The sequence below is a fragment of the Neodiprion fabricii genome, chromosome 5 (genome assembly GCF_021155785.1).
Source record: "Neodiprion fabricii isolate iyNeoFabr1 chromosome 5, iyNeoFabr1.1, whole genome shotgun sequence".
Classification (NCBI taxonomy): Eukaryota; Metazoa; Arthropoda; class Insecta; order Hymenoptera; family Diprionidae; genus Neodiprion; species Neodiprion fabricii.
This window is the reverse complement of record NC_060243.1, coordinates 4,681,573-4,696,580: the sequence shown is the minus strand read 5'-3', so window position 1 is coordinate 4,696,580 and position 15,008 is coordinate 4,681,573. Positions and strand designations below refer to the sequence as shown.

The 15,008-nt window shown below is 40.5% G+C and overlaps 1 protein-coding gene across 3 annotated transcripts; it reads left to right on the top strand.

The window, feature by feature from the left end:
- The first annotated feature begins 714 nt into the window (after nucleotides 1-714).
- On the top strand, nucleotides 715-2,269 carry LOC124182514. Of its 3 annotated transcripts, none has more exons than XM_046569907.1 (4): nucleotides 715-873; nucleotides 1,143-1,292; nucleotides 1,827-1,970; nucleotides 2,130-2,269. In XM_046569907.1, the coding sequence occupies exons 1-3, from the start codon at nucleotides 816-818 to the stop codon at nucleotides 1,961-1,963; spliced, it is 345 nt and encodes a 114-aa protein (XP_046425863.1). In that variant the 5' UTR covers nucleotides 715-815; the 3' UTR covers nucleotides 1,964-1,970; nucleotides 2,130-2,269. The 3 variants fall into 3 exon arrangements, with proteins under 3 accessions (XP_046425863.1, XP_046425861.1, XP_046425862.1); XM_046569905.1 differs by having other exon boundaries at nucleotides 744-945; XM_046569906.1 differs by having other exon boundaries at nucleotides 746-945; nucleotides 1,827-1,927.
- Nucleotides 2,270-15,008: the final 12,739 nt, after the last annotated feature.

Sequence of the window (15,008 nt, the reverse complement as noted above, 5' to 3'; positions counted from 1 at the left end):
AACGAGGGTTCGCCGCTGCTGGGAAACACGCAGGTTGAAAAATTAATTCCTCTGTTTAACGAGCGACGAAAAAACCGCGAGTTTTTGCCGCCGCTAGTGGTGGTGCACCCTGATTAAGCACTCCTCGTGTGCCGAACGCCAAGCTCCGCAGATCATGTGTTCGAGGCTTAAGGCTTATTTGCTGCAACGCCGAAACAGCTACTTTTTTTTTGAATATCCTCTTCAATTTCAATTTAAAGATCTTGAAATAACTTGTACAATAATACCGCTCTCTAAAAATAGTTTTCCCTCGATAAAATCGTTTGAAAAGCTTTTCATTTGGGTATGAAAATTGGAAAACTCTGTTTTTAAAAAGTATCGTTTTAAAGTTAAATTAAAGGGTTAACAACAAAGATTTATTTATTGTCACTTGCTAATTCCAAACACAAGTAAGTGTCGTAGACTTTTTCACCCCGAAAACCCTGAAACACGGTTTACTTTCGCTCTCATACGTCACAATGCAGACGGGTGGTTTATAGGGAAAACTTATATCCGATGAATTTTTGCTTTTGATCGATAATAACAATATATCTGTATATATATATTATTGAAACGAATTTTCGCTGATTAATATTTGACTTCTTTATCGAACTACACAATTTACAATAATTGAATTTACAACCGAACGGTTCCGGCCCGTTAAAAACTGACGGCTCTAGCACCGCCATCGAAACGTTGAACGGTATAATAAACCGCAAGGTTTGATAAACGTCGGTTCAGTCGTCAGAGTTAAGTGAGAGAATAAGGAGGCAGCAGCAACTCGTACAGGAATAAATATGAGACTCTTGATAATCTGCTCCGTCGTTTTGTGCCTCGCGGTGCTTCAAGCACAAGGTGATGCCAATTCGAACAAAATCTCAACCGATCTCCACTCGAAACACCAAAAACTCGCTAGCCATAAAGGGGGTAACGAAAACATGGTCGATATTTCTGCGCATGAAATTAGAGGAGGAATTGATCGGTTGAAAAGACTGAAGAAAATAATGAAAATTATAATAATAATTGAAGAAAAAAAAAAATTAAAATATATAACGAAATATATCAGAGCTGCTTTTTACAGAGTTGACGCGGTAAGATTTATCCATATGTTCGCCTGGTTCCAGGTACGGAACATGTCGCAGTGAAGCCCTTAATTCCCATGAGGGAGAAGCAGCCCTCAACTCGCAAAGATTTGCAGTCCTTGGTGATTAGCAAGATCCAAGACCTTACGAACGCCATTAACAAGTGCCTGATTCGCATTCATGACTTTGCCGGTGAGTTATTACTGCATTCGGCACTCAAGGGAGCCGTGAATTTTGGAAATCAAGGGAACACAAATTACTGGAATATTTTTTTAAACGACGGAAAGTCAATCGACGTAAGCGAAATAATTGAATATCTAACAATATTCAAACAGTAATTCCATATTCGAACGATACCCGTTTTACTGAATTCTCTTAGTTACTGTAACAAATGAAATTTTTCTCAGTGAGTAAAATGGTTGACATTCTATTTTATTCTTTTATTCTTGTCGAGTGGTTTTAATTTATTTATAATCGTTTCCCAGCGCTCTGGATGATTTTCATCGATTCTGCCGATTGGAAAATTACTGATAATTACGGTGAATTAACAGGAATTCACAGATAATAAGGCGGAAATCGATGGAAACCGCTCGACATGAACGTTGATGAATTCAAATAATTCGTTTGATTTCCATATGAATCGAGGCTCCTTGGTTTTAACCGATCACAAACCATTTGAAAATATCATTCACGAGTAATCGACGAATTTTGAATGTCAATCCACAGAGAAGATCGGTTTCAATAACGTCGCGAAGCTGCTGGACGACATCACAGCGGCTCTCCAAGATTTCGCAGAAAACATAAATCTCGAAGCTGGAGATAAAATTGTAAGACCAAATAGCTTCCACCATTACATGCGTTGAGCACGAGGTGCGAAGCACTCGTAATTGATAACGTAAAGAATAATGATATCGAAAATAATGAAAGGCCGAAATTTCGATTAACCGTTGATGGAAAAAAAATAAATAAGTAAATAAACAAACAGCAATGAAGACAATATATAGTAACGAAAATTTTTTTAAATTTCAGGTCGTAGACGGTTCTAAACGTTTATGAATACTGGAATCCAAGATCGTCTTCTAAACCAAGCCATACTGTGTTTGGATTTTTCGCACGCGTTAATCGTGCCTCACTGTATTTGACTGTCTAATAAATGATTTGATAAAATTGACAAGTCTTTTCCTCGAACTGTTTCAGCGAAATCGATCAAAATTAATAGCGGATCATTTCGTCGATTATTCCAAAATGACTCAAAGCTGCAATTTTTTCAAACGAAATCAATCCGACTTAAAGAAAACGTTTTGAAAATCCAAATTTACAACCAAGTTACAGTTTCACTATTCACAAATTCTTGGCATTTACTTCACATCTTTTGTTATCACTGTTGAACCTAAACCGATCAGCACCATCCGGCTGGTCAGCAGTCGATTCGATTTGCTTACGCAAAATTAATTTCACCCGAAGGTTACTTCGCATTCGTTGATTGAACATTTCACGATAAAATCGATTCGCGCGTGTCAAAGATAAGAAAAAAAAAAACAGTAAAAGGTGCTGCTCGGCCGAATCAATTAATTTCCTACCGATCGACAAATCGTACGCCGATATCGATCGTATGGCGTCCATAAATCAGTTGCAAAAAATATTCTCGCCTTATCGAAAAAACTTTACTGCAATACGCGACATGAAAATCCGGTGACTCGACCCAGAATATCTTGGCTTTTATTTCATACGCGTCTGATTTGTAATCACTTAATAAAATCAAAGTAATAATCAATGAAACCTTGAATACTTACCGGTAAAAAAAAATTTGACTACTTTTTACTGAAAATAAAACAATTTCAGAGATCGAATTTACAAAATAAAATACTGTACAACGAAGAGTGAATAAAGAAAAAAGAAACTGTAACGCCACTTCTACTGCCAACTAGAGTTGAGTTCATGAATTCTGGCTCCCACGAATGTTCGTGTCAAGACTCGTAGAGTGCGTAAGTACTTACATTAGACACGTTACACAAGCTCATGGAACGTTCCTCCAGCATCGGTATATTTTTTCTTCTTTTCTTTCATGTTCCCGCTGTGGTTTTATTCTCCTCTCTTCTCCCTCTTTCTCTTTCTGGCAACTAACCGATTGTCTGATTCCATGTTTCCGGATCAGCTCACCCTCGAGCTGACTCCATTCGTATTATATATATAAATATATATATCCACGTAAAGTCGCGATTAAAACTAACGAACAGTAGTCCGCCGGGCAATAAATAACGAATTGCACTTTCTGCGAGGGAACGGCATGCATAAAAGTGCGATTTTTCCGCATCAGAAACGATCGATGTCGGCTGTCTTTTCATGTCGTCTCGTTTCGCGTCTTACTCCAATTCCATTTCACCGGATTTCACCTATAATTGGATTGAAAATTTGTAATAGACGCACCGCACTACACGGTTCAATTCAATGGGGAATTAATTATCTCTGAAACGTTTCCGGAATTTCTGAGGAATCGGAGGCGTTGTACGTATACGGGAGACGTCTATGCATGCATGGGTTGTATGAATAGCCGGAGTACCGTCGCATTTAATCATTGAAAACGCTAAGCCATTGAAGCGCGGTGGTTTCAGCAACTGGGTGATATCAACTGGCCAACTTCCAGATCCGAAGGGCCAACTTTGGATTCGTCGAGCATTAAGCGAGCCGTCTCTGTCTGTCTCTCCAAATCCGTCCAAGTCTGCATCGCTTCGCTTTGTCGCAGTATTTGCACTTTGCAAATGCAATGAAAACAACGGGGGAAAAATGATTCTCAAAGCTCATCCCTCCGTGCGAAAATCGGTACGGTTTTTGCAAATTTTCTGCGAACCGCGAGCCGTTTCCTCCACTACCCTACCGATTATGATCACCCGTTAGCTTTCGAGTGCTTTATTAAAGCCCAATTAGGGCCTCGAAGATCCACGAAGGCGTAAAGTTGGCCCTCCGAGTGAGCCGAAGTTTGTCCTGGAGATAAGGTCTGTGACGTTAGCGATCCTCCCCTTTGCGGTAACCGTTCTTACCGCCCCCCAGCCATCAATTTAAAATTTCACCCGAAGCTTTTCGATATTTACCAGAGCGACAAACGCGGAGGATAATCGCGCTCCATTAGCCACCTGAGCAAAGTTTTGCACAATATTAATTTGCGTGGGAGTCGGCTGTCGTCGCGACTCTTTTTTTTTTTCACATCTTCTACTTGTTTTAAAAATTGTCTACATCGGACCTTTTTCTACCGTTTTCCTTTAGTTTCACATCACGATCGTAATCGCAATGCCCATTTAATTATCTTACTACCTTTTTTTAAAACGGTCAATAGTGGTTACTATATTATACTGATATTAAAAAAATTTAGCTAGAATATATTGTGTTTGCAGCTATAATCCTGCTAAATGTTGGCTTGAATGTCACATTTTCTTACAATTTCTGAAACACGTAAAACATTTTTTTTTTTTTGTTAAGAGAAAGCAAGCCCATTGGTGTCAGGATTGAAATTGGATTGGCGTATTGGATGAGGCGAAGGGTCAAAACTTCTCGATACACCTTTTTTACTTTTATACATTTGAAAGAGAAATCTTTCGTACCGTTTCCTTGTTACTTTTTACCAATTTCTTCGGTGCCGACCCTCGTTATAAGAAACGAGCCTTTACATTTGGTACGTTTTCAAACATTGAGAGTCTACCAGACTGTAAGAAGAGAAAAGAAAAGAAATTCATAGGCAAGTGCGTTCGATATTTCAAACACTCGATACGCAGTCCAGTGTCAAAAGGAATCACATCGTTATTTGTAAATAATGATGTGAACAAAAATAAAACAATTGTGTAAAATTTTTCACCCGGCGATCAGGCGATTCATCCGAGGGTGGAAAATGTGAAAATAAAAATTTAATAAAATTGAAACAAACAAGTTTGTGGAAGAACAGTCAACGAAGAAGAAAACAAAATATTGTTAGCGAAATTTCCAGCCGTATTATGCTGAAATGGGGGAGAACTTTCAACGAAGATGGGTATTTTTTCACCCGATATATAGATCATCCGATCGTGCGTTCAAAGTTTGTTTCTTTCAAAACTCGGATGGAGGAAAAAATCCCCTTTCAAAGGCATCCCGATAAATCACAGCATCGCCTTTCTCCTGCCCAATTAGACAGACATTTTTCAAAGTTACAAATATGAAACTTTCACGGGTATTAGGCTTAAAAACAGGTGAGCGTTTCGCCCCCTGAATTATCTTAACGAATGTTATGGTAGGGTGTCGGAAGTTTCACGTCGTAAATTAAAATCAAGCTTGTGTGCAACGATGAAAGTGAGAGCTACCGAAATTAGATTGAACGCAAATATTTGATCAGGCATTACCGCGGCGTGCAGTAGTTGATTAGTTAGAATTAGATCGATCGATAAGAAATATATAGTCGGCAGTTTTGCCTGAAATTGCAAGCATTGCCGAATCTGACGCTGCACTCGTTGGAATTAATGTTAAATCTAAATTAATACACTTCGATTACAAATTACAAATCAGCAACGTGCGTTCGCTGTTTAATTAATCCCGGTCTTTTTCGTCGTCAATTAGCTGCACCGTCCAAAGCTTCGACGATTAATTAACGTCGAGCTGTCATTGGAGATTCACGTTTCATTTCCAAAGTGATCAAACAGCGATTGTCCAGTCACAATATCAACATAGCGGATCAAAAGCGAAGTCGAATTCTCGATGTAACGGTCACCGAGCTTTCCGGTACTTGTTCGCTTGTGAACGAGCTTGCAGGAAACGTTATCGTTGCAAAGTAAATTCTGTCGCAGCTCGTGTGTGTGAGGAATTCCATGCGAACCGGACCAACGTCTAATCTTCACCATTTTTCATTTCGTTTGAATTTTTTTCTGCAATTGTTGCAAATATGAAACAGTTGGAATGGAACCCAACAGATTCCCATCAAACGAGCATACGGAACGTTTTTTGGAAATTTTCAAACCGGTCAAACAATGTTTTAGTTGACAAAAAAAATTGATAGTGTTGAGAAAAAAAAATCAAAAAATCTATCCATCATGGACTCGGTCTTGAAATATTTGGAAAAAAATACGGTTTTTGTAAATTTTAGAACAAGTCATTTTCAAAATCACTTGAGGTATTTATAAATAATTGAGCAGTTAGATAAAAAATCTGTCAAAAATTGAAGGCACTGTGTCATAGTTGAGACAATTGCAGAAAATCCTTTAAACAAAATCAGAAATATAGAGTTCAATGGAATTACCCATATATCTACATAGTTACAGGAACAAATGTCTCCCACCTTGATCCCGGACCTGTGTAATTTTTGCGGAGTAATCCCCACGACAATAAGAAGAAAAAGTTTTCCGCAATCGATCGTCGGAAAAAAACACACGTGCAGTAAATTTATAAATTATGAAATAATTCGCTGCGTTTGTCTTCGACGATGAAATCACGCGGATCGAATGGTAATTTTTAACTATAGGTCGGGACTTCGATCTGTCTTTGATATTTCGAAACAGATACCCCGCGCGATTCGCATAAATTCAGGAAGCATAAAAAGAATGAATCCCATTAAACTATCGAAAACAAAAAACCGTTCGACAGTTTGACACGCACCGAATTTTCGAACGCCATAATAGAACTGGGCGGAGGTTGTTCCGGTTCGAAATGGTTTTCCCGAGTCAAATCTGAGTCGAATTCCATTTTCCGAGGACAGCTGGACAAAGGAGGACGTCGCTGTCAGGTGAAGTGGCAAGGTAACCACAGTCGAGGCGTGGTTCGAACCCAGGTTCCCGGGTTTTGGATCAATATTAACTCCCATAGCCCACCTGCGTGCCTGCCTGCTTGCCTGTTTGTCTGCCGGCGCCTGGACCATTACCGCGAGATCAGGGGAGACAATTTTCCTCGTATTTTTCACCTCGACTAGAATCTTGACGTCGCTGCACGGGGCGAAACAAAGCAGAGAATAAAAATGTGAGTCACGATTAAGATTGAGCATCGTGATGTTCATCGCCTTACGGATCCCGAACAAACTCACCACGGCTTGTTCTTCCCAGCAATTTGATAAATAAACTGTTATAAATTTTCACATGTTTCACGTTCGAAAGCGAGATAAGAAAAATTTCCCTGACTTCCCGTTTTCTATCATCTCTTAAGCCGTCGTGTTAAAAATGACGAAAGTCCCCGAATGTTTGTAAAACCGCGCAACCGTATCGCAACAATAGCGGACAATGAGTTCCTTCTCCCGTTAGAAAGAAAAGCTTTGTATTCACCTACATTCGATAAATCGTGTAAAAAAATTTTCGACTCTTCGAGAGGCGGGTACGTGTATAATAATATAGTAAATAGATAGATCGATATGATATGTTGAATGGAAACTTTTGATAGATCGTTGAACCTTCCGTCTTTTCCCCATCTCAGAACTTTTCGGTGAAAAAACTTCCGGTACGTCAAACTTTGAGGATAGCGAATAAGAAGCGCTGCTAGGAATCGATCCGCAGGGCTGGAAATACCGAAATTACACCGGGAACGAAACGATTTTACGTTTTATTTAGACTACTCGACAACGAGGCGTGATTCGATTAGCCTGTTACAAACCATTATCATCATCCGAGAGCGCCAAGGAACGAAGAAGTTTGCCATTTCGTGCTGATACAATATTCTCGCGAATAGCAAGGGTCAGATCTTCGTCGTGGTTCGAGTCTCACCCTACTCTAATACCGCTTAATCTCACTTTGATAAATTTACTCAACTGTTGATCATGATTTAGGATCTCGAACCCGGAGAAACAGTCTCCCCAATTTCGTCCGAGCATTGTTTCCACCCTCTGTACGTGACGATTATCGGGACGTAGTAAAAAATAAAAAAAAATAAAAAACATGGTAACGAAAGCGAATCTGGGATAACCAAACTTCCAAAACACATTTCCGCGACAGATCGAATCACGGTGAGGTTGTTGACAGGCAATCTTTAACGACGTCCATTAGCTAATTACCGTTCCGAAGTCCCACAAGTGACTGTAGCGAAATGAACCTTCTCTCAGCCAAACCATGCCGACTATATCACAGCGGTTAGCATGGCTAATGGACAAGTTCCTGGGCATTAGACAGGATGAAAAATTAATCTGCTACACCACCGAGCTGCCATCCTTCCATCCTATGTTCCCAACGGGTTTGAATTCATTCCTACCACACGGTACGCACGTCGTATTTCCTCGATGGTAGTTCTCCGATGTATTCAGTACAGCGAAGACATCGCGTCACTCACCCACGAGCGTTAAGATCATTTTGAATGCGGGTGTATCAAGTGGTTCGAGAAAAGTTTGAGAGATTGGTTCACGCGCTGGTAAAGCCGAGGATATGCCAAACTCGTGCGTTTCGCTCTAAAATATCATTCCAACATCCATGTACCAGTGATCGATCTCTTGCCAAACTTATGCATTACTTAAAACTCTTGTCAGCTGTTGTTGACGATAGGCAGGTAGATTCAATTACATGCAGACACGTGAACAGTGCCATATAGAGTCCGAGTGCGTGTTTGAACACTGTAGTGTGCCGTGGAGAGTACCTTCATTTCCGAAGCCAAGAGAGAACGGGCGCCTAATAAATCCCAAGGATTTGGCCCTTGTTCAGGGGCTGAAAAACTGAGCTTTGAAGTGCCAACAAGCTTCTCGTTTTCTTCTTGCACGGAAAACCGCGGTTGGCAATCCGCGCAACAATCTGAAACCACCTGGGGGCCCAAGAAAAGTGAGTAGGTACACACATGTGGGTACAAGGGAATGCAATTAATCAGTCCCGAGTTGTGACCCAGTCTTGTTCCCCGAGTGGAATCCGGCTGTTTTACAGTGTACTCGAGTGAAAGCTTTTTTTCGATTACACTCTGCTGGTCGAGTTTGCAGACGATATTCGATCCGGAATTTTTGCGATCGTCGTCAACGTCGACTAGTTTGCTAAAAATAAAATAACGAACGAACAAACACACGCTGCTCGTTCCCGCATGTCGTACAGGCGCAAGGAGTTATTGAACAGCTTCGTTGGAAACGCTTTTGAAATACAGACATCCTGGAACCAATAGAAATGTCACCGTCAAACACCGACGGCATGTAAGTATGAGGTAAATGACGACTGCGGTGGATGGTAGACGACATAGCCGTTCGGAAAACATTCCGAGTTGCACGTAGAAAATTGGAGAACCCAACCGTGGAGAGATAAATACATCCAGACGGTGATTGCGTTGTCGTATTTTACGGGTTGAGAGATGGTCTCGGTGCGAGTAAAATGTCAGCTACGAAAACAACGGTGGAATAAAGATAATACGAGCGTGAAAATCATTTCCTACTTAAACGTTGCGAAGAAAAATCTTGATTTTCTACTCGTCTTTCGCGCGATTAGAGTCTTGATAATCAAACCCGCGGGAATTAGCCACGCAGGAAAATCCTTGGGGGAAATTTGAGGCTGCATGATGGACGCGAAGCGGATACTGCAGGGTGGTCGGACTAACTGTTTCCGGCTTGTGAGCAGCCACATGGGGTGGAATTAATCGGAGCTACGGATCTCTGAATTACCCGTAAGTACAAAATTATCCTACAGCTGATTTTCGACCGTAGAGTAAATTGTCATCAGACGTACAAGCACTGATTCGCGAATAATCGTTCAGTTTGAGAAATGCCAAATTGTTTGACGAAGAAACGCTGAAACATCATCTCGGCTTATTGCTGATTACGCTTTCCCTTTTTACATTTTTTGTATTATTTTCCATCTTGTTGTTGGGTACTTACCATTCTGAGCACCGTGAATGCAAGATGGAGACTCCGGGGAATTCATGCAACACTCGCATACGAGTCGACGTTTTGTGATCAAACCTTAAACGCTCAGAGGGAGCCTAAAACACAGCATCTTGACGCACGGTGAAAACGTGAGAGGAATTTTCAGCCTCCGTATTTTTTTGATGAAATAATTTTCCATTTCGTACGCTAAATATTCCGTGGGTTGAATGTATGAAAGATATTTTTCAGGCAAAGTATAACAGACGGTGAGTGCTCCCGTTTTCAAGTAGGAAACATTCACATCGGACATATTCGTATAGTAACCATGTATCCAGATGATCAAGTATTCCTGGCGGTGGAACGATGTGTTTTATGTCACTGTAACTCTGCCGGGGGGTTTCCATTCGGTTATATGATTCCCGTGACTTGAAGCAAATGCATGGTTAACGTCGCCTAGTCGACAGATATTTCAATGCCTTACGCCTGTGTCGAGTCGTTATCTACGATTCTAAATTAGAAATAGCGGAGGCGCTGTAACGAGGCAATGTCAACACCCGACAACGCGCGGTTGAGAATTATCGGCGCAATTTACCAAGCACAGAAATTATGGTAGAAAAGCAAATGACGAGGCGGCGTTCATACACTGTGCTTTATTTGTTCGAGCAAAATTTCTCCACGTCGTTTATCCGCGTTGCATGAGCAAAGTTCATCTTTCTTTCTCGATTTACTCCCGAAGGAGAAGAAGATAGATCAACGACGGCGGTGAGCATCGACCTGCTTTCAGGTCAGGTACGCAACACCAGCCGAAGGGCAGAATTGTCACTAAATAAGTATCGGGCAGCGGTTAATTTGCCGGTGTGCGTTCTTCCCGGTGGAAAAATTATACCGCAATTACCACTCACCTTCTGGATTATTCAGTGTTACACAGCGAAAGCAGCCGCGGAGCGCGTTTTCGTTTCTATGACGATTTCGCAGTGGATTATGATGCGGGGCTATTTCACAAACGTCACAAGGCAGCGCTGCCTTCAAAGTCACCCAGGATTCAAGCGAAATATTTAACGCCGTGATATTAATATTCCAACGTCGCCGCGGGGAATATTCGGCCAAAACTCACCGGGGGTTAACCTTAATACCGGAGCTTACGGCACTGCCGGGATGCTCGACGTCACTCGGAGCTTTTCTATGTATATGAATTTCCTTCATTCTAGTCTCTCACGCTTCATCTCGTTTCTTTCTTGATTTTATCTCGGAATACTTTTTCCCCGTCGCTTCACCCGCTTTGAGTAAAAACCTATACCCGACAGACTTCGTGTCACATGAAATTTAAGGCACGTGCCTACGGGGCTCAGACGACCCGCCGAAGCAAGCTTTAAGGATTTTGTCTCCTGTATAATTTGAGCTTGAAAAGCTTCCGAAGGTCAAACGTGAGTTCGGAAAGTACGATTATACTTTGTCGATTTATGAAATTATTTCGTTCTATTTCATGCATGAGCTTACACTGTATTTATATTCCGGTATATTTGACGGATGCTGACGACTTAAGCGAAAGCTGAAAGAGACTCGTCTATACCCGTTCCAGATTTTTATCGATCTTCAAAATCTCGTAAGTGAATTCAGTAAACTTTCCCAGCAGAAAAAGCATTGTTGTAATAACCCGTTCATGTCAAGGTTGGCTCTTTGAAAATGGATGTATTTAAATTTTATCTGCAAATTCATTCGAGATTCAGAAATTTTACAGCCGAAACATAAAACTGAAGATCGTATTTTTGACAATATCGAGATAGCCATCCTTCCAAAGTACGACGAGTCAATATTAAGAATCAAAGCATATTATGCAGGCATTGATAAGATCAACAAACCGTAATACTGATTTCATAATCATTGTTGATAAGTCAGGCGTAATCTTCGCGCGTACCATCGAACGTGCAAAATTACCCTCCCAGAATTTGCGAAGGTAAAAGTCAACTCCTTGAAAGAGTAACGAAAGTCGGTAAAACAGAAACCTAAATCGGAAGCCTCCGCCATCAAGATGATTTTCTTCTTTTCCGACTGCAGACAAGTTCCGCTGTGAAATGATAAAAACATTTAGCAGTCTAACCGATTGACGATATTCGGATGAAAAACATTCCATGATTGAATGAACGCAATTACGAAATGCTGGTAGCGACATCGGAGTCGATAATGGAAATATCGTACAGAGGGTTTTAAGAATTAATACGTACAGCTAGACAGATCAAAACAATTATTACGGAGAAAAGCGTTCTTTCTTTACAAGAGGAACTAATATTGCATAATATTTGAATCATATTTAAACTCCTAGGACTTGTTTATGATACAAGAAGTTTGCGACACACATTGAAAAACGAAAATATTTTATAATGCTCGTACGGAAATTTGGAAGAATAATGGGATAAATTATTTCATGAATTATGTCCTAGAGATTAATTCTCGTGAAACAGTTTTTTGACTCAAAAAAAAGAGAGAGCTCACCTGTTCGGATGTGTTAAGAAATATTTTTGCCGATTCTGGAAAGTAGGTAAATAAACAGCCTCAAACGCTATATCGACGTCATTTTGAAGAGAAATATGATTCAGCACTATCTCAACTTACCGCAAACAGCAACTTGGTAATTAGAGGCGAAGAACGTAAACTTTCTCCGTATTTTTTTCGTATTTCCTCAGTTGCTGGTCCTACGATGTTCCAAATGTCTCATTATCATGCTCTCGACTATATTTCACAAAATTATACCAAAACAAATTATGGATTTGTGCAGCAACAGACAAATTACGAAGAAAATCTTTGATTTTGTCATTGTAAATCTTGATTCGTTGCTCGCAGCGTATTCAGACTCCACCCAAACGATTCCTCTCGCCAAATTGCGTTGACAGAGTGGATCAATGACACAATTCCAGCACTATTCAAAATCGCCAAAATTTCCACCAAGTATCCCAATCGAATAGCCATACTTTTTTAAGCAAAAAATCTTTGGCCCCCAGAATTTATCTGTATGATCTTTTCCAGACCAATTGGAACTCCGGGAGTGCGATGAAGGATCTGAAGCAGCGAACGACCAACGGTTGAGGAAATACAGAGGAAATGCGATGGAATTTGATGTTATATTCATTTTCATGCACGTTACATAAGGTAAAGACAATGCAGTATCGTACGTCATACGTAGTATCCTGGCAAAGGTGTGTTGCACCTTTCCGCAGCCCAAAACTTGAGCTCTATGTTGAAATTGAAATAATAATTATCTTGTAACGATTTAGATCTACCGCGGGGAGAGTCAAAGCAAGAACCAAGGAAAATTTGGCTCATAAACTGATCACGTGTTGAACACCGCAGCTGATGCAACCTTTCTTCTGAAAGACGGAACACTCACTCTCGAACGGTCCATCATTCAACATTACGTGTGAAATTCAACGAATACAGTGATACAGTGTCCCGTCAGCCAGTTGCAGTTCAAAATTATTGGGAGACAAATCTTCGAAATACGGAATGGAGCAAGAAAACATCCACAAGCATATCGCCGTTAATTACCTGCGACGAAACGACGATTGAGGGTCGGGGAAAAGTGATTCGTAATTAGAAGAAAGACACTTTGACGCGGTCGGCGCGATTTGCAGGGATTATTTATTTATATAATGACGCTGATGAGTGAGGCTGTTTTACGTTAACAATTTTAACCCTATATACACCTGTAGTAAATAATTCATGTACAGAATGAGGAAATGACTAAATGGAATGATCATGCCATATTTCACCTGTCGTTAGCTCTAGGTATGATTGAGCAAATATGAATAAGGAGAGAGAATGTTCATAACTCTCAGGGCAGAAAAATGAATATAGTAGTATTAATTAATTTTAATATATGATACGCAATACAATGTGATATTATTGTGTACTGGTCGATCACAATTTTGTTTCACTTTGCGTCTTTGGCAGTGACACAATTTGCCAACGTGTTTATTACTACACACTGATACTCGAACACTTGTACTGGTACTTAGAAATGTTGAATAAAGTAAGACTGAACTGGAACTGAAACGTTGTAGCTATGATGTTATAATTTTTCGTCTCTAACTGTTTGAAACCAAATGGAAATTTTTGTATTGCGGCCTTAAGTTTTGATGGTGTGCTCGCAGAGGATTTTCGCCTACAATCAAAAGAAATTAGCGGTGTCTGTTGTTGGCGAAGAGGTTTTTGATCTCGGACACTTTTTTTCGATGACGATTGGACCCCCAGGAACTCGAAAAACGCAGCAAAAAGAGCGTGGGACCAACAGGAAAGAAATTACGAAGGAAAAAGCACCTGCTGAAAAATGTCGAAAACACAAGTTTTTGTTTTTTGGCTGTAACTTTTGATCCGTTGATCGCAGCGTATTCAGACTGCGCCCAATCGATTTCTCTCGCAAAATTACGTCGGACTAGCGCCAGAAGGGATTTATTCCAGCACCTTTCAAAATCGCGAAAATTTTCGCCAAAAATACAAAGGGGTTAACCTTCCTTTTTTTTTGACCAAAAAATCTTTCGTCTCCGAATTGATTTGTATGACCCTTTCCCGACCAATTGGACCCCCAGGAACTCGGAAAACGCAGCGAAAAGAGCGTGGGACCAACAGGAGAGAAATTACGAAGGAAAAAGCACCTGCTGAAAAATGTCGAAAACACAGGTTTTCGTTTTTTGGCTGTAACTTTTGATGCGTTGATCGCAGCGTATTCAGACTGCGCCCAATCGATTTCTCTCGCAAAATTACGTCGGAATAGTGCCAGAAAGAATTTATTCCAGCACTTTTTAAAATCGCGAAAATTTTCGCCAAAAATACAAAGGGGTTAACCTTCCTTTTTTTTTGACCGAAAAATCTTTCGTCTCCGAATTGATTTGTATGACCCTTTCCCGACCAATTGGACCCCCAGGAACTCGGAAAACGCAGCGAAAAGAGCGTGGGACCAACAGGAGAGAAATTACGAAGGAAAAAGCACCTGCTGAAAAATGTCGAAAACACAGGTTTTCGTTTTTTGGCTGTAACTTTTGATGCGTTGATCGCAGCGTATTCAGACTGCGCCCAATCGATTTCTCTCGCAAAATTACGTCGGAATAGTGCCAGAAAGAATTTATTCCAGCACTTTTCAAAATCGCGAAAATTTTCGC